We start from the raw sequence: 20889 nt of genomic DNA, 5'->3' as shown, positions 1-20889 counted from the left end.
TAACCTATCAGCATTCAGTCGCAGAAACTGATGAAGAAAAATGTGAGACCTTCGCTGATTATTTTGAGAAACCTTTCAACTCGAATAACAATCAACCTCCACCTAATCCAGAATTATTATCCTTGACCAATCATGACAGAACAAAATTAACCAGTGTTCCAGAAATCAAATTTTGTATTAAAAAGCTGAAAACAAGGAAATCACCAGGAATTGATAGAATTAACACCAATAGGTTGAAAAATCTGCCTAACAACTGTATTGAAAGTATTTGCACAACATTTAATGCCTGTTTAAAAATTGAATATTTTCCTTCTGCATGGAAGCAAGCAGTCATTATCATAATACCTAAAAAAGGCAAAACATTGACATCGCCAGATGGATACCAACCTATCAGTTTACTGAACACACTGTCAAAACTCTTGAAGAAAAGAATTCTGAAATGACTTCAAGATCAACTTGAAAAGCAGAATACAATTCCTCGTTTCCAATTTGGGTTCAGCAGTTCATCAATTACATCATATCAAAGAATTCATCCAAAATGATTTTGAAAACAAAGAGTATACCATAGCAGCTTTTTTGGGATATCCAACAAGCATTTGATTCAATCTGGCACGCTGGTCTAATACACAAACTTGCTAAAATACTTCCATTGGCTCTAACCAAAATCATTGCTTCTCAATAACAAAATTGGAAATTTTTTCTCAAAACTGGAATGAATGAATGAATGAATGAATGAATGTCTAATTTTTGAAATAATACAGGATTAGGGCAAAACAGAGGTTGAGAATGAAAAAATGTTTGCTTGTTCGAGTATTGAGGTGTCAGGTGGATCAACCTTTTTTCTTTTTGGTGACGTTGTTTTAAATTGAGAGAATAAATTGAATAAAATTCACAACAAGAATAAGTAGGTACCTTTATGGTTTTTTTTTGGCCAATTGGTGGAGAGGGGAGAGATTCAAGTATGTCTTGTGTACAATATACAATGTTGACTCAATTACCACTTTATACATTTTTTGATCTTATTTTCTTTGTTTCATTTTTGAATGCATTGAATTTTTTCCGAATTTTTAATAATCTATTTTTCTGGTAATTTTTGCGTTTTTTTTTGTAAAAATAGGTTTTTTACACAATATTGGGATACTTATAATTTTTTTATGGAATGGAATTCTCTCTTCACCTTGAATATTTCTCGTTTTATTGCTTAAGATTTCAATATTTTTAACTTATTTAAGCCACCAAAAATACCTTTTTTTGTGTGTCTAAAAAATAAACTCACTTTTTCCGATTGAGCTCCACTTCTTGAAAACGAAGAAAAAACGTTGATAATTTCAACAAGTTGTTAAAGTTTCGCTTTTTAGCAACATTTTCCAAAAAATGTTACAAAAAAGTGAAAGTCTTCCTCATTCAACCAAAAAAGCTTGCTCTTTTTCTTGAAAATACCAAAAATTGCCAAGTCCTACTTTTTTACCAAAAATTGCTCAAGTGCTAAAAAATTGTTGCTTGTTTGCAAAAAATTTCAAATTTTTTATTTTTTTTTCGAAAATTGTTTAGAAGTTTTACTTTGTTGCCAAAAATTACCGAAAAAACTGTCTGAATGTTGTCAGTCTCACGTTTTTTCAACATTTCCCAAAAAAAAGTATTTTTGTTTTCAAAAATTGTTCAAAGGTGTCGCTTTATAGCTAAAAAGTTGCCAAAATTTGCAAAAAAGCAAGATATTTGTGCTAAAGTTGTCAAAGTTTCGCTTTTTGGCAACATTTTCCAAAAAAATGTTATAAAAAAGTAATTCATACTGTTTCAACCAAAAAATCTTGCTTTTTTCTTAAAAATTCCAAAAAATGCCACATCTTACTTTTTTTAAACTAAAAATTACATGCTAAAAAGTTGTTGCTTGTTTGGAAAAAATTTTGAATTTCTTATTTTTTTTCCAAAAATTGTCTAAAACTTTCACTTTGTTGCCAAAAATTACCAAAAAATTTTGCTTATTGTTAAAATAGTATCAGTCTCACGTTTTGCTGACATATCCCAAAAAAGAGTCTAGCTCTTTTTTCCCAAAATTGTTCAAAAAACGCGCATATAGCTAAACGTTGCCAAAATTTGCGAAAAGGCAAGTTTTTTTTTGTTAAAGTTGTCAAAGTTTTGCTTTCTGGCAACAATGGCAACATGTTTCAAAAAATGTTCCAAAAAAGTGAAAGTTTTATACTACATATCTCAGTCAAAAGATCTTGCTTTTTTCTTAAAAATCTAAAAAATTGCCAAATCTTACGTGTTTTGCCAAAAATTACGTGCTAAAAATTGCTGCTTGTGTTTGTAAAAAATTTCGAACTTTTTTTTTCCAAAAATTGTCTAAAAGTTTCACATTGTTGCCAAAAATTATCAAAAAATTTTGCTTATTTGTTAAAATAGTCAGTCTCGCGTTTTGTTAACATTTCCCAAAAAAGAGTCACTTTCTTACAAAATTTACAAAAAAAATCTAGAAAAGTTTCACTTTTCTGCATAAAAAATGTATTGCTCTAAAAGTTGCTTTAAAGCATTATTTTTTCCCAAAAATTGTTTTTAAAAAAGCTCTGAATTTTGCTAAAATTGTCAAAATTTTGTCTTTTTTGTAAGTATGGCAAAAAATACTTCTTTTACATTTTTAAAAATAAAAATGTGTTGAATTCTTGTAATTTTTTTCATATTCAAATGCCACTTTTTTGGTCACTTTTTTGACCTTTTTGTTTGGTAAAGCAACTTAAAAAAAAAAAAAACAATTTAGCAAAGAATTATGAGAATAATATGTATTTTTGTTTTTTACTTAGAACTTTTTTGAAATTTTATTGGCTTTTATGTCTTCATAAAAACTGCTGAGTTCGAATATCCTCTTACTTTTTGATGAGAACGTTGAATTCGAAGTTCCTTTGGCTTCTCACATTATGATTATTCCAACTCAAGTGTCCATCCTGAGAGAAATTGGTGTCCAGAAGATGCTGTTGGCAGTGGTACTCAGCCAAATTCTCAAATATTTCGGGCATGTCACAAGGACAGATGTGATGGAGTACCTGTGGAGCCAAAAAATTTTGAAAAATTGTTGAAAAAATTCATGTTGCTATAAACTCATGTTTCCTCGATATATTTTGGGTGAATTCAAAATTTTTTATTCAAAACTCGTTGAAATATGATCCCCCCCCCAAACGCGTTTTTTGCCATTGTGGGCTAGGGGATAGAGTGGAGGAAATTTTTTTGGTTCCAACATTTTTTCAAAGGCACCCAATAATGTTTCATTTCAGCCAATTTTTGGAAAAAAATAAGACTTTTTGAACTTTTATGCAAACAAATGTTCATTTTAGAAGTAATTTTGTTCGAAAGCGAGAAATTTTGACGATTTTTGACAATGCAGGACTTTATTGTAAGGTCAAATAACATCGTTGTGAAATTCGTTTTACAAATTGAGTATGATACGTATTAAACTCACAAATGCGTTCGAGAGGCTGGTTCTTTTTCCTTGTATTTTTTTTTTTTTTTTTTTTTTTGAAGACCACGCGACACGACGTAGTATTTTTGATGTATGTAATTTGATTTGGGTATTTTTACGGGCCGATGTGTTTACCAAAGTCACCCTTCATATGTAGAAGGTTTGAGACTACGAGTATCCTACCTACCTCTATCTAAGCTAAGCTACGTAGTGGCTAAATATTAGCAGTCCTTAATCCGTAACATAATTTACCTTCGTTTGGGTCATTCGTTATTTCCTGCCGAGGAGGGTTGAACTGTCGCTAACGTTTAACTTTCCCTCGACGAATTTCCTGAGGTCTCTTGTAGTGTTCTTCGGATAATAACTTGGCTCGGTTTGTCAAAAACCCTTCTCTGGCTTTTTCGTGAACGGTGAAACCATAATTTCGTGATGTTTGTTTACGATTATTTTAGCTATACATATACTACGACGACACGTGCGGTTATTTATTGCGGTTTAAAAAACGATCAAAAATTTTCATTTCGAGTTATAACTGCAAATACCACCACCGTGAAAGGGGTATAGTAATTAAGAGGCTATTTCCTCTCTCGTCGCCTAATAATATAAGAAATAATGAAAGTATAACTAGGCATTTACCGGCTGTACTAAAAATTTTAACGGTCTTATTTCAAAAAGGGTTAAAATGTCTTTGTCGATGCCATGAAACACTATGAAAATGTTTTACGCTCCGTGTTTATTTACTTAATTAGCGCGAAAAAGCCTGTTAAACGGCGGCTCGAGCTCCAAGTGTGAGATGCGAGTAGTTCAGTACTTTTTAGAAGTCTGCTCAGTCAATTATTTGATTGTTTTAAACCCATTTGGAGTGAGTAGGTGCTGCGAAATTGTGATTGTGTACTTTAATGCGGTTTACGATGGCTTAGCCTTATAAAATTGGCATCATGGCTGAAGACTCGTCGGCTGTTCACTTTGCTTAGAGTATAAAAATGAATATAAATGTTTGCGCGAATCATCTATCTCGAGTTTCTTAACGTCTCTTAATGGAATGTTTTATAGCTGCAGATACAGTTGCTGTATTTCATGTGTTTTTTGTGTCGGTCTCGACGCTATCGCTGTCGTCTTGATGGAGGAAATAAGAAAAGCGGTGTCGTTCAGTGGTGTAAAAGTTACAATGGATTTGATGAATTCAACAACGTCCTGCTAATTTATGAAATCTTCTAATTTTTTGGATTTGATTTGAACCCTATGCTGTCACCACAACCGCGGATTACTTCTTGGTTACTTTTTCAAGCTCATTTGAGTCACTGAAATTATTTTTTTTGAAAAAATTTGAATAGGTACGAGCCCTGATGACCTAACAAGTAGAACTCGAGTATTTGACTCTTTATAAACATCGTCTAACAAATTGAACAGAATTTTTCGTCACGAACTTAGTCTACTTACTATCGAATGAAAGTAATTGGTGAAAACCCTCGAAATTCATTGATTCGTCAATAAAAGACAACGTATTTATTATAATTCGTGCAAAGAATAAAACCTCAAAACCCCCGAAGCTAAATTATCAGCCACCTTCTCGACAGCAATCTAATTGTAAAATGTCAGACGAACTAATTCGGTGAAAATGCTACACAATGAAACAATTCAAAGGTCAAGGACAAGAGAACTCTCGACCATTTTTTTTGCACAAAATCGGAGTCATTTCAATTAAGTATTCGAATTCATCCGAATGAAAATACTTTTCGTTCAGTAGCGTAATTTTATCGGAAGTAGATTATAAAAAAGCCACTAAACGATTGAAAATTAGGTAGCAATTTTAGCAATTCGGGTTCCACTGACGTGAGCTAACACCTCTAATCATTAGATATTCATTCGTTAATACAATTAAACCCTTTCGATAATTTAGTCGAATTTTATTAAATACAGATATCCGTAAATCCAGCCATCGTCCGTATTCGGCAGATAATCCAATTTCGCGTAAATGGAAACAAAAGCGGGGCAAATGGATATAGGCTCTGTGTATAGTCTGCGTATACCTACTCGTCGTAGGCCGAGTTTAAGGAGTTGTTATACGTACAAACAAGTTTGAAATTTAACTACGCCACCAAAGGAGTGAGAGTCGGCGACGACGAAGGCGCACGATTAATTCGTATGCAAATAATATCGCGCCCAGAAAGGTTTGCAGAATTTGCGAGTAGGTGCGATTGTCTCAAGTCATGTTTTAATTAACGGCGGATAGAGCGGTCTTTCGGTCCTTTGTTTCATAACATACCATCATCTATGGTTGCGCGAGTCGTATTTGGAATTTTTAATGAGTTATTTCCTTTGATTAATGCTTTTCAAAAATAAACTTCAAACATTGTACCCTGAAGATTTACGTCAAAGCGATATCTGCCTGAGCTGAGGTACAATGTAAGTCTTATTCGAATGACACTGACGTGGCCAAGTTATCGCGTACCTACCTAAACCTATAACCTGCTCGAAGTTGTTGGCATTTTCTTTCAAATTTCACTATCTCAACTTCTCGATAATCATCGCCTCCTGAAAAAACTAGGTAACCAGTCAGTGATCCCGTCCCGTGGTGTAATAATAAATCTAAAATCGTGTATATAAAACATCTGGCCAGCTCGTTCAAATCGAAACTTATACTACGCAAACTTGTTAAAATAACACTTCACTTCGTACAACTTCTAACCAACTGTAATATTTTCCATTTCGGCACAACTTCGTTAAAAGTCTTGGATGCTGCGTTTTAGCGAGTCCATTTTATCGTACCATCGTTTCCTGTTTCCCGATTAGATATTGATACCGGATAGTTTTAATTGCTCTTCGCTACAATCAACTAATGAAATGAGCTCTTCATAAGCATTTTGTAGACATTGTTGAGAAGAAATATAGACTACTATGGCGAGAACTTCTGTTCGAGTACACTTTTCAGGGTTAATATCTTTTTAATCAAGTCGACGATTGAGTTTTCCTCGTCGAATGGAAATGTAGGTACTCGTTTTTATGGCGAGGTATTGGAATATTTTGTTTGAAAATTTAGACTTGCGAAGAGTATCACTCGAGTCGAGATAAAACTGCTCAGTGGAAAACGATTGGATCTGATTGGATCAGATCAAATATGTACATTCTCTGAATCCAGTTTGATCTAATTATATTCAACCAGAGATCTGGTCAGATCAAAGTTTTAATCGGATTTCATCATGAATGTCAGAAATGAGAAGAAACTGGATGAAAATCTTGATAAAACTCAGTATTGCTCTGCGTCAAAACAAAGATCCAGAGATGCAATGCAATTGCCACAGGATAGGTACTGAACGCCAACAGGGAAATTCCAGGAATATCAATCATAACCCTAATCTTTAATCAAAATGAATTTTAACCTCTACAATTAGCCAAAAAAAAACCATAACTGCAACCAAAACCATCACAGAGTTTCCCAATATTTATAGCCTAACTAGCTGTAACCAAAAACCAATGAAATTATTTAATCAGAATTTTTAAACTGTAACTGTAAGCAACTCATTTTATTTTATTGCAATTATTGACAAAGTTTACAAAAATTGATGAGCTTTGAGCAAATTTGGCGCTGTACAATTTATCTTATGTTTTCAAAGAATATTAATCATAGGTACCTATTTTAGGTAGGTATACAATTTATGAAAAATGTTGACAACTTCTTAGAATTTTATCCTTTTTTGATGATTTTCAGAGATTTTTCAAAGTCAAGTCAACATAATTGTGTTGAAAGAAATTTCAGCTTTTCACATAAGTAATTCTCGCTCAATCCTGTTAAAATTTTTCAAAAGTATCATCACTTTTTGATTTGATTTTACAGACTTTTTTGAGCATTTTTACCAAAATTATAAAAAAAATTGCGCTGCAGCTTTTCTTGATGTAAGCCGAGCTTTTAATTGAGTATGGCATGCCAGTCTATTAATGAAGCTTGAAAACCATTTTCCAGACATACTATACAATCTTTCTGCTCACTACTCAAGTGATAAAAAATTCAGAGTCAAATACCACTATGCTTTCTCTGACTTCAGAACAATCTGAGCAGGAGTACCACAAGGAAGTGCATTGCGCCCAATATTATAGCATCTCTATGTAGGTGACATCCCTTTGACAAGCAGCATCACAACACAATGGTGACATTTGCTGACAACATTGCAATTATCACACAAGCTAGCCCTTTGACCCAGATTTTGCAATGGACAGATTACAAAACAACTTAAACGCAATAAACAAATGGTGTTAAACTTGGAGAATCAAAATCGAAAGTGAAAAATTGAGCTATGTCCTTTTTACCTGTCGACCATATACTTATAAATGGATGTATAATTCAAATTTCAAATCAAGAGTGTTTGATGGCTACATTTTGGATGCAGAATCCAGGAAACATTCTGCACATGCGCCAGTTCCCTAGTGGTGGAAAAGTGGTTGGTTGTGTTACAAGTGATGTCGACCGTGTTGCAACACAGAACCATCTCTCTTGTGCAGGGCTGTTAAATTACTGTAATTTATTTGCTGGTAAAATATGGCGGTGAAATACGGTATTTTACCGTAGGTATTTATGGTATTTTACTAATTTGGATATGAAGAGTTATTTTTTGTAGTTCGACTTCAAAGTTGTGAACTTCTGACCTGCCTCTGAAGTAAATTTTCATCTGTTTTAGGTGTTATTAAAGATTATAGAAAATTTTCCATAGACATTTTTTGCAAATTTATGGGGAAAATTTTTGGTAACTTTCAAATTATAAATTTCCATGGAAATTTGGAAATTTATGAAGGAAAGATGGAAAAAAAGTGTTAATTTGGCTTTTTGGTAAATTATGGTAAAATACGGTTATAAACTTTTGGTAAAATACGGTAAAATACCACCGTAATTTACCAACATAAATTACCTTACAGCCCTGCTCTTGTGGCGATGATAAGAATTAGATATAATTGGCCGCACAAAAACGCTAAAATATAGTTGGCCGCAGGTTGGCCGTCTTAATGACGAGAATTTTGTCTTGTTTAGTTTTAAGTAGTTGACGAAATGATAAAAGTATTTGTTATTGTTGATTTTGATTTGGTATTTGGTTCCGACATCTCTCATCTCCACTAGTGTCAGACCCTGAACAATCAGCACACTGTAAACATCAAGTTTGGCGCATGTGCACAAGGTTTCCTAGATTCTGCATCCAAAATGTTATTTTTCAACATTGAATTATTTTTATTTGTCCATTTTATACAGTTGCTGGATGTTTTTACCAGAAGAAGAGTCAAAACAACCTGCTCACTATGAAATACTTCAAACAAATGTTGTCAAATATCTGGGATTACCATACACCTTGACAATGACAACCATCTCACATGAAGAGATCATATTCTGAAGAAGAGGACTCAACTTGACAAAAAACTCAAATAGCTTTACTGGCTTCTCAGCTAGTGAGTGAATCCAATATCCTGACTATCAAAAGATTCCAGAACAAAATTCTAAGAAAACTTATAAACGCCCTGTGGTATGTGAAGAACAGCACAATTCTTGAAGATTTGGAAATACCTAGTGTGAAATCAACGATACCTACTTACATCTATCAAGAAAGAATTTCTAACCACCATTGTTAAAAATGAGAAGAAGAAGTAGAAGAAATTGAATTGAAGCAAAATTCGCTAGGACCACATGAAATAAGTTCAAAAAAAACATTAAAATGAATTAAAATCATTGGAAACAATGATATTTTAGTGAAATTTGGTGAAAGTGTATGAAAAAATGTTGAGAACATGCTAGATGAAATGGTGTAAAAAAACCAAAAAAATGAATTAAAAAAAATACCTATCAAAAATGTTAAAAATTAAGCATAATTTGCAAAAAAAATGCATGAAGAAGTGTCAACCATAATATGCTAAAATGTTATTAAAAATACCCTAAAAAGTGTTTTAATTACTAGAAATCGTCCAAAAAAAAGATGAAATTTCAGTAAAATTGTCAAAAATGTTACTAAAATATTGCGAAAACATCCTGAAAAGCATTTAAATCATCAAAAATTACCATAAGGTAACAAAATATTTAATTAAATACTTACCAAAAATTCAAAAAAATGTGTGAAATTTTTTGTAAAAATACATTCAAAAACGCAATAAAAATTAACTAAATTTTCAGGAAAATTTGACTAGAACGAGTAATGAAGTTTTGAAAATTCCTTTGTAAAATTGATGTAAAAATACCACCTCCCCTTCCCTTTTGAAAAGTATTTTCAGCAGTTAGAAAAGAATTGATATGTTACAAGATCATTGATGGGAACTTGTGAACGAAAATTTTAGAGAATCTCACAAGTAAAATAATGGGAATAAAATTGTTTCTATCGTGTGATCTGATATGAAATATTTTAATTACGAATTTAGATCAGTTTCAGAAACAGGTAAATGCTAATCACAGTACATCAATATTTTTTTTAGAAACCAAAACCACACTTTAAAAATTATTTACCACCGAACTGTTTTTTCAATTTTTCTGAAAATTCCATTCGTTCTCCGTTTAATTTACCGTCAACTAATTTTATCGTATCATCAAAACACATGTAACACGGTTTTTCAATCGTCGATGGTTCCCATTGCACTTCCGCACCTTTATAATTGGGAGTGCTATTTAAAAAATAAAATAAAATAGAACACGGATTAGTGGTTTGAAAATTAATCCAATTTCAAAGTAGGTATTTCTTCAATCTTCATTTATACTGGTACCTACCCTGTGCTGGCAAAAGTGCATATTTGTTTGGTGAACATTTCAATAAATTTATGGGTTCTTGGGTTCAGTGTGCTTTTTCTTCTGCTCACGTATTCTCTTGTAGGAACAAGGTAACTAAAATCGCAGCCATGAACAGTGCCTATGACATAAAAGAGCCCACAAAAATATTTAGTATACGATTTGTAGTACATTTGATCAAAAACGCCTATCTAATTTTCTATACCATCCAAAGGTTCATCTATCATTTGTAAAATTCTTTCCTTCATGCCACCAAGATTACTTTCAAAATCAAATTTATAAACGTAGACAGATGAGGGAAGATCTGCGGCAATTACATTGATCAACGAATCGTACAGATCAGATAAACCAAGATCAGTCAAAATCTGAAAATGAACGAAAAATATATTTTTGTTAATTTTTTGAATGGATATCATTCTATAGGTACTTATTTTTTTAGAGAATACGATTATTCATACATCACATTTCAAGGATAACGATGCATTATCTACAGATTTGCCGTTCAAATAGTATTCTTCGATTTGTTTCTGCATTTGTTTCAGTTCTTCGTCTTTCATATTACGTCCCCAACCGCAGGGGTTTTGACGAACCGTGGCGTAGAAATTTTTTACCAACGATTTTCTACATTTTGCTGAAACATAAGAAAAAAATTGTTTTTTTTTCAATATGAAACGATTTGAAAAAAAAATTCTGGTGATGAAATGGCTCAGAAAAGATGTGGTAAAAATTCGAGCTCATAAAGCCAATATTTAAACACCTCTGGCCTCTACCAGGCTATCTTCAGATCCCTAAAGGTTGAGAACAACTTACGAAAAAATCCCATAGCAGCTTCTTTATCACAAAATCCAACCATAATTGGCACTCGAAGTGTAGATGGTGCTAACTCTCCAGCTGGCAAAGGTAGAATAGAATTTTCTCCTTGATCAAAAGTGTGGGTGAATGGAGAAGCAGGATACAGTGCTGCTCCAATCTGTTCACATAAAATGCAATCAATGATCAAATTGATCATGTTTCGGAGGGTAATCATTATCTATTTCTCACTTCATCGAAAACTGATTCTATTCGTAGTGGAAAAATCTCATCGATATCGATGGTTTTGTAAAATCTCAGTAATTTTTTTCTATCGTTTACGTCATCTCCTTCATAATCCAGAGCTTTTGCAATGTCAAAAGCTATCGAAGCGTTTTCTTTTGGAAATATGAGAGTAGGATTTAAAATATACATTCCCATTAATACTGCCTTATGGAATAAACCTGAAAAATATTGCTACGTGTAATCGAGGCTGGATTTCCTTTACTGAAATATTTAAATAAGTATGATAAAGATCACTTGTGTATACCTTCACTTTTTGGTGATAGCATCAAACAGTGAACTAGAGATGATCCACTACTACTTCCCAATAAAGTGACGTTATTGGGATCGCCTCCAAAAGCTGATATATTTTCTTTTATCCATTGTAGACTCGCTAAGATATCTTTCAGCCCTTGATTACCAGAACATTCTTTTAAACCGAGATTTAAAAATCCTGAAATTAGAAAACAGTTTCATTTTAGGTACCTATTTTTAGTTGGTAAACGATCAACCGAATAATTATTAAATTCTTTCAAGATCCAACCTAAAAAATGTAATCGAAATCCAATTCCAACAAAAACAACATCGTGATGCATGACAAAGTCGGGTGATCCGAAAATATCTGGATCTGGTGATCCAAACAATAGTCCTCCAGGATGGACTACTGCAATAACTGGTTTTAGTGGTTCGTCTTTTGTAGGCAGCTGTGAAGATTACAAGATCAGAGTTTTGCGGAATGAAATTTCAATTTTTGAAAAGTTTCTCGAGTAATGACCAGAAGTAAATACAAATTAAGAGGTTTAAAATTTTATAAACTGAATTACTGGTACCTGTCTTGTGTGTATATTATTATACAAGCAATCTTCTGATCCTGCCAGGTCTCTTTGGTAAATGCAGAATTGTCGACATCCGCCTTTTTCAACTGTTGCATCTATGACGTTATTTTTCCCAGGTTTTATTTTCACAGGATCCTATGCCATAAAGATTTAAATATTTAAAGTCTCACTTGTTGGAAGAAACATTTTGTGACAAAAATATAACGAATTGATAATATTTAAAACCTACCTTGAATCGTGCTTGTCCTATTGGAGGTTGCGCATAAGGTACTCCAAGAAACGAGTAGTATTCAGTGCCAGAAAAATTCGATACCTTTTTGACTCCTTTGATTCTATCTCCGTTTACATTTACGATTACTTTATTCGACATTATTTGTGAATTTAGTATTACCGACAACTAATTATACTAGCGGTAGCTGGTAAAATATTCGAACAGTGTTCTGTATTTTTGTTGAAAACGTATTATTCTCAAGTTGGAATTTAGGTACCTAGCTTTAAAATGGATTTCTGCAAATTTGCTATTTCAAAGCAGCAGCGATTTTCAAGGTGTTATCATTACATGCGCATAAAAATGCGTATGTGTTTAAAATTTTTCCGTTCGTTTCATGTTTTTGGTAATCTTTCCTTTTTATTTCTTTTTTTGTTTACAACTTTGCTTATTTTGGTAAGGTTAAAGCAGCAGTGTTATTTTATCGTATTATTGTTAACATGTTTCGTTGAGTACAATTTTTTTTCTGGTGTTTCAAAGCTCAAAAATTGACACCGCGTTATAATGAATAAAATTGAGGTGATTATTATTGTTGAAATTAGTCATTTGCTTGGGCTTTTATTAATATTTTGGGGTACTTACTTGATTTTTTTTCAATTAATTATTCTGCTGTTATCACATTGTTTTAAAAATGTAACGTAGTAATTGCCGGCAAATTCTTCGAAGGGATAATTAACGAAAAAAAACAAACATATTCCTATTTTAATCTCCACAAAACAGACAATGTGTTAATGAGTAGGGGGGGGGGGGGGCAATAAGGATCTACTACACCCCCTCGTCGATCCTCCGGGACAACTTTTTTCTGAAAGGGAGAGTCCTAAGGAAAATTTCTTGCCTTCATCTTCAAAACAAAAGTGGTCCTGCTTACAAAATGGCGTTCATTTTGATGGATAGTTCAGTCGAAATCGCAGATTTTGCGTCTCAACATACGACTTACAAGAAATTTTCTTAAGCCGTACAAAGGTATATTGAAAAAGTAGGAAAAAATTCATCACCTGTCAAAATTTCAAGTGCTAAAGTGCCTTTTTCGATTTTTGGCGAATTTTTGAAAACCAAATTATATAGGCCCAAAATGAGGGGAAAAATCAAAATTTTACCAAATTGACCTAGAAAGCTGAAATTTGGGATATACTCTATTTTTGACTTGTCAAATCGATGGAAAACTGTTTCAACCCATTTTGAGAAGTACTGGAGCTTCCAGTAGATTTTTGAAACTTGAAATTCCCACAAACTTTCATCAAATTGAGTTGGAAAGTCGAAATTCAATCTGCAAACTAATTTCAATACGCTACGAAGTCCCAAAAATAGCAAGTTTCAAAAATCTGATAGAGACTCCAGTAATTATCAAAAAGTCGCTGGAAGCTCCGAAATGACTCGAACCCACACGAAGTCGTCTTCAGACGGTGTTAAAATTGGAGTTTAGAGTGAATTTTGGCTTGTGAAAATTTAAAGTTTCAAAAATCTGCTGGAAGCTCTAGGAATTTTCAAAAAGCCGCCGGAGGCTCCAAAACGACTTGAAATTTACCTGCAGTCGACTTCGTAGCGTATTTAGATTAGTTTGCGGAATAAATTTTGGCTTTCCAACTCCATTTGAATAAATTTTGTGAAAATTTAAAGATTCAAAAATCTGCTGGAATAAGCTCCAGAACTGCTCAAAACGGGTTGAAACAGTTTCCCATTGATTTGGCGAGTCGAAAATACAGTATATCCCAAATTTCAGTTTTCAAGGTCAATTTGGTAAAATTTTGATTTTTTTCCAGGTCATTTTTGGCCAAAATTTGATTTTCAAAAATTCACCAAAAATCGAAAAAAGCACTTTAGCACTTGAAATTTTAACAAGGAGAAAGTTCTCAAACGAGCTGAGAAGGAACTAGAAAAGAAAATCCAACACTCCAACTGGGGAAAGATAGAGACCAAATCAAATGGGAGGAATTGGAGGATGACCTATTTAGACAATACTCAAAGTTTGCCCTGGCCCATTGTGTCAGGTGAGACTTCAGGATGTCCAAGGGCATTGCGCTCCTGTTCAAATGAGCCGTTGGCAATTAGGACACTCTGGGGTCATGGAGTGCTAAGGTTGGTGAAATAGTTTACCTAAAAAAAAAAATGGAAAAAACATCCTTTACGCCATCACCAAAGAACAGTACAATGATAAGCCGTCAATCAAGGATTTTGTAACAATAATGAAAGCACTTGCTGCCAAATGCGACCAACTCAAGATCAAAAGGATAGCAGTACCAAGACTAGGGTGTGATCTGGATAAACTGTAGTGGCCAACAGTGAAACAATCCATCATCGAATGCTTCAGGGACCACTCAGTTACTGTCAGAGTATGCACCCCGAAGGAGGAATAGCTTCAATCCTGATCTACCAACCAAACATCAACTGGAAGAAGCCCTGTAAATAACCCATCAAAATCATTACCTCAAGCTGTACTTAAATAACTACGATAGTTAGATTTTTCAAAATATGCATGCCCTACTTAAAAATTGTTTTCTCAAAACCATAAGCCTAAATAAATTTAATGTGGGTTTCTTTCTTGTACTATAATGCTGTAGACTCCCAATCCCAATTATCCAACTCCGAATTATCCAACTTTCGGGTTCGTCGTCGTCATCGTGGTTCCTTGTCCTTTACAGGACATTGAAAATCGCATTTTTGTGGTACCCTAACAGGGTGAGGCGAATGCCTATTGCCACTGCGATTATTCTGGGGAATCAACGTTGTTTCGAGCTTCCACTAGTAGTTTCCCATTGCTTTCTAGTGACATCTACACAAGCACCTTGGAGCTAGCCTGGTAGTTTAGAGACCCTGAGCTCCTCAGTGTTGACCTCTATAGACGCTCGAACCAGTTTCAGCTTTTTGATTCTGCTAACAGATGGCGTGCATTATCTGTTAGCTCAGCTAAACTGGCAGTCCCCCGGTACTTGGCATGTAATGTTGATAATTGCACGAAAGATTTTTAATTACACGCACAAGCTTGCCTCTGTAGCCGGGTTATCTGGTACAAATTTATCCGACTTACTTTTCGCATTATCCGACCCACCAAGGTCGGATAATCCAAAAAATCCCTAATTTTTGATTTTGAAGTGTAAATAATAATGCAGTGTGCAGTTTCATTGTCTTCTATGCACAAAAGTAAGTAGGCCTATATTATTTTTGTTTATTCGTTATTTTTTCGATTCTTTGTTCCTGTTTTGAGTCAAAACTTCATTTTCTGAATGAAAAATTGTGTTCTCAAGCTTATGCATTTCATTTCTACTCTAAAAACATCCATTTTGGATTATCCGACTTCTTTGGTATCCGACCTACCTTACCCCCCCCCCCCCCCGCCCCCAATTAGGTCGGATAATCGGGAGTCTACTGTATTTGCAAAATAGACTAAGCTAACTAATCATACCGATTTTTCCTAAATTTTTCAGCCTAAATTAATTATTCATATCGTTGCCTTAGTTGCAAAGTAGCGTATGTCCATCTGTTAACTTGATACTTCGTGTAAAAGTGCTTTCAATCTGGAGCGCCATCTATTGGGTTTTGGTGGTAGCCAATGGGTAGGTATGTCGGAGACATGTCCCGCCAGCATACCTACCCATTGGCTACCACTAAAACCCAATAGATGGCGCTCCAGATTGAAAGCACTTTTACACGAAGTATCAAGTTAACAGATGGACATACGCTACTTTGCAACTAAGGCAACGATATCTAGTATTGTAGTACTCTTAAGTCCAATGTGAGAGGCTGGTGTGAAGCCCTTGGCAAGTGCACCAGCCTCCTCGCAAAAGTCCCCCCATATCCGTAACTCGTGTAATGCAAAGGGGAGACCAACACTTGTTGACCCCCCCCCTAGGCACCAAATTCCTCTCCCTAAAATCCTTTTCCCAAGACGGGTTGGGGGACTCAGTCTACCTGATATGTGTGGGTGAATAATAAAGCCTGGTATGGTGATTGGGCCCTTGGCAACCACCTAGGGGGTATGGGTCGTGGTGGACAACCCGTCTTCCCCCCTTCCCACCGCATCTTGGATCTAGGATTAGGGATGATAAATTGAGATATTACATTTTGTTTAGATTTAGTCCTAGATTTAAGATGTAAATAAATATGTTTATCCTTGTGTGTTGGGGAACCAAAAAAAAAAACAAGTGATAAATTTTTACCTGCTCTTTTGATCTACCTTTGTACAGCTTGAAAATTTTTTTGAAAGTCCTACACTGAAGGAAATAAACAGTAATAGTTACACATTAAAATGATGCAGTCAGTGCAGTAAAACGCGGTAATTTTGGTATAGGAATGAAACGCATTAATCAGTACATATTTAGAGAAGTAACTATTACATAGAAGTGCAGTATTTTTCAAGACACAATTTCCCTATGAAAATTTTCCTACCTAATGGGGATTTGAACCCGCAACCTTTCATCCTAACTACCTGCACTTAAAGACATGGCCGCGAGTAGAATATTTGATTCAGGCCCTCAAAGTATTTATAGGTTTATCACTGTTTGGGAATGGGATGGGAATGCTTACCAGTTTTTGATGCATTGATTTACAAAAACAATGTACTGAGTACTGCGCTAAAAGTACTCACTACATTCGCATACAGAGAAACTTAGTGATGCAATAAATCCATCCTGGCGATGTATACTCATTCCATTATTTGATGCATTCTCTGATTTAAACTATATGTAATCATTACATCGTCGTCGTCGTTGTCGTGGTTCCTTATCCTTTACAGGACATTGGAAATCGCTTTTTTTGTGGTACCCTATAACAGGGTGAGGCGTATGCCTATTGCCACTGCGATTATTCTAGGGAATCGACTTTGTTTCGAGCTTCCACTAGTAGTTTCCCGTTGCTTTCTAGTGACATCTACACAAGCACCTTGGAGCTAGCCGGGTAGTTTAGAGACCCTGAGCTCCTCAGTGTTGACCTCTATAGACGCTCGAACCAGTTTCAGCTTTTTGATTCTACTAACAGATGGCGTGCATTATCTGTTAGCTCGGCTAAACTGGTAGTCCCACTGTACTTGGCGTGTAATGTTGATAATTGCACGAAAGATTTTTTAATTACACGCGCAAGCTTGCCTCCGTAGCTGGGTTTGAACCAGGTACCTCGTGAACGGAGGTCCGCGGCTCTACCTACTACGCCACCGAGGGACTAATCATTACATCAAAATGAGGTAATTTGAAAATTACTGTACTGTGCAGTAACCATTATATCAATTTCAGGACTGAATTAAGCGTTTTGAAAATCATTTCTTTCAGTGATGTTGTAACGCAAAATCTATGATTTCGGCTGACCTGTCAATCAAAATGGACGCCATTTTGTTAATAGGGCCACTTTTTTTTTTAGGACAACAGCTAGAGATGTTCCTTAGGAATCCCCCTTTGAGAAAAAAGTTGTCCTGGTGGATCTTCCGGGGGTGGGTGTGTGCAGTAGATCCTTTTGCGGGCTCCCCGACCGTATTTTCAATACTTAAGATGTAAGTATAAAAGTGTATCACATCTAAGCAAATATTCTCTCTTTCATTTAATTCAAATTTATAAATTTAATAAAATACAAAAGAAAAAAGTCAGTTAACCGCAGATGTCCAATTTAAAGATAAAAAAAAAGAGGAAACTTTATTATACAGCGAGCAAAATGGAAATGAATTTATATAAGACTGAAAAAAAACCACAAGAAAACCTTCAACCCTCGAGAGAATTTCATCTTTAGTCGTGGTTATATTAATTTCTATAAATAAAAAAAATACGTAAGATCTCCGGGAATAAATAAGATTGTTATCAATTGAAAAAAAAAAAGGAGACCACAAAAGGATACGAGATTACAATAATCCGAACAATTATATATAAATTATAACAAAAAAAATTAAATTAAATACAGGAAGTTATACAACGATAGGAAAAAGTTACCGAAGAGGTATAATAATATATTAAATACAATAAATTTACATAGAAAAGACTTACAGTAGTATGGGAATTAAACAAGAGCAAAAAAAATAACAAGAAGCGGGGAGATAATTTAAAAATAAAATATTCAAACGCAGGAGGAGTTCTCGCTTCGGTTCAAAAGAAAATAAAGGCGCGCGCATTATGAAAAAGTAAATTATCAAATAAACCCTGTTAAAAATTCATAGTTTAAACGTTTCTTTGAAATTGGTTTTTAACTAAGAAGACGCATTTTTGCGTTCTCATTTCGAATTGAATAATAATATAAATTCAGCGGTCGGAGTCGGAATCGTATCGCGAGATATGCAGGAAAACGAACCGTACACTCACGTGTGCGTCTGCTAAAATATAGGTATTTTTTGGCGAATATTTTGTGTACGAAATTAAGCAAAGCTTTGTGTTTTTTAGCCGTATTGAAATTTATTAAAGAGAAAAATTACGGTATGTGAAGTATTTTCGGCGCTTCGGCGTGAGCACAATCGTCGAAAATTTATAGAATATATATATTTATTGTGACGCTAGGCCGGGCCGGAGCTGCGACTGTGGTGGAGAGAGAGGAGTGGGTTTTTTGGTATTTACGAAAATAAAGTTTATTCAAACCCCGAGGAGTTGTGTGGTGCGCAAAAGCCTAATATCATTTCGCGAATATTTCGAAACCCTTATTAGAAAGGAATTTTCATCCGGAGTTCTTACTTTGAATTACTTCTTGCGCTTTAAACCTCAAAGCGTGCTCGTACAACCAAAGAAAAGTTTCTATTCTTTTAATAGACTTAAGGCACCTTAAAGAGAATTATAGTTTTGTTGGTTTGTACGTTGTTCTGGTCTTGGTCTTGGATGATGATGCAGCAGCACAACACGAGCTGCAGTTTTAAAAACCAACACATAGTTTCAAATGGCCGAACGTGACTCGATTTTCATTTTACAACGCTAAACACGTATGTAAAACAAGACTGTACACCAGGGCGTAATTTTTAGCCGATGTAATGTTTTTTTTTTCGCCTACTGTTTTCTCCTACTTTTTCGATCCTTTGTACTACTCGTATACTGGAAGATGGAGTTGTTCTTTCTGTAATCAAGTAGATTACAAAGTATAATGTAACGTAGGTAGTCGACGAAAAGTCGATTAATTTTTTATTTATTCTTACCTACTTTACCTAGTGTAAAATTCAGTTTCTCCAACGATGTACTCGTACAAATTTTAAATTTTTTTCTAAATGAAATCATAATTGTACCAAAATATAATACAGAATATGAGAATAATGTTTTTAAATCAAGTTACACGACACAAACCTCACCATGTGAGAAATTATTTCGTTCTACTTTGCGAGTAAACTTGAAACTTGATTTCATACGTTTGTAGTGGTGTAAAAATGTTCACGATGAAAATGTGCTTTTATCAAGGTTTTCATAAATTTTGCAAGTAACCTTCAAAATGATACGAGGCGATGTGAAAAGTTTCGAAAGTAAAAACTGAATAAAAGCTCCTGGAGCATATCGTTGAATAGCAACTTGTACGATGGGTTGTATATATTATTCGTCTTACGTGTACCTACCACCTACGTCACATTTTGATATTACATATTTACTGAACCAAGTGGTGAAGAGAACTTCATGAACATCATTCAGATTGTACCTGTACAAAATATCTCTCCCTCACAAGAAGCATAGCTAACCCATTCTGAGTACAAGTATGCACATTTTTCTAGCCCGGAATTTGAAGGGACTTACGTTAGCTATGCTCATGTGAAAAATTTCTATTTCCTACTCTTCAAAAGGCAATTTTGACTCTGCACCATTCGAGAACCATGATAGATGAAAAATTGCACTTTGCAGCCCTGAGAATAATTGCTGATTTTGTCTGGAACTTCTCCATAGACTTCTTTTGCAATTTTCAGGTTTGGAAAATAAAACTCAAATCTAAAATTACTTACCAACGCGAAAAGTTCTCTTCTGGGCCATGGCAAGTCAAATCAGTCCAGTTGAAAAGTTGAAGAGATAGACAGAGATTTTCCAAAAATGTTGGGCAAAATAAAATTTTCAAAGGTTACATCTTTTGAAATTCTCTCGGATTTTTCAAGATTTCACCAAAGATTTTAAACTTACACCAAAAACTTCCAAAAATTTTCAAAATGTGCAATTTTTTCTCAAAAAACAACGTTTTTAAATATCTACCAAAGTTTTCAGAAGTCTTCCAAAGCTTTCAAACATTCCCAAAAGTTTCTCAAATTAACAAAATTATTGAAAAATTTACTTTTTAAAAATTCAAAATTGATTAAAATTGGTCAACGTGTTCTTCAATTTTAGCCAATGTTGGTGGCGCTGAGAGAGCTGAATCAAAAATAATGTTTTGATATTCGTATTTAGCACTCTCAAAAACATATGAAACGATGTGTCACATGATAGCTGATTTTGTTTTCCGAATTCCAAAATTATAGTTCCGAAATTTGACAATATTTTGAAGATTAAGCTTTCAAAAAAAGCTCAGCGTTAAACTTCTAACTCAATTTTCAACTTTAAAAACGCCTCAATCAGATTTTTTTCAAGTTGCATGCAGTCTTGAGTAGGTAATTCAA

At 34.3% G+C, this 20889-nt stretch overlaps 2 protein-coding genes across 3 annotated transcripts in view; one reads left to right on the top strand and one right to left on the bottom strand.

The window, feature by feature from the left end:
* The window catches only part of LOC135843644 (uncharacterized), a 390290-nt gene that overhangs the window by 260001 nt on the left and 109400 nt on the right, over nt 1-20889 (top strand). The gene's annotated exons all lie outside the window — the stretch shown is intronic.
* LOC135844604 (esterase E4-like) lies at nt 9804-12618 on the bottom strand. The gene is made up of 10 exons (XM_065362843.1): nt 12336-12618; nt 12101-12241; nt 11815-11974; nt 11539-11724; nt 11241-11452; nt 11010-11169; nt 10658-10830; nt 10405-10564; nt 10182-10320; nt 9804-10078 (listed from the first exon to the last, which is right to left on the bottom strand). Exons 1-10 carry the CDS (start codon nt 12474-12476, stop codon nt 9916-9918), a joined length of 1635 nt encoding a protein of 544 aa, XP_065218915.1. The 5' UTR covers nt 12477-12618; the 3' UTR covers nt 9804-9915.

Source organism: Planococcus citri, chromosome 4 (genome assembly GCF_950023065.1).
Source record: "Planococcus citri chromosome 4, ihPlaCitr1.1, whole genome shotgun sequence".
NCBI lineage: Eukaryota > Metazoa > Arthropoda > Insecta > Hemiptera > Pseudococcidae > Planococcus > Planococcus citri.
The sequence above is the reverse complement of the archived record's forward strand: the minus strand, read 5'-3'. Positions and strand labels throughout refer to the sequence as shown.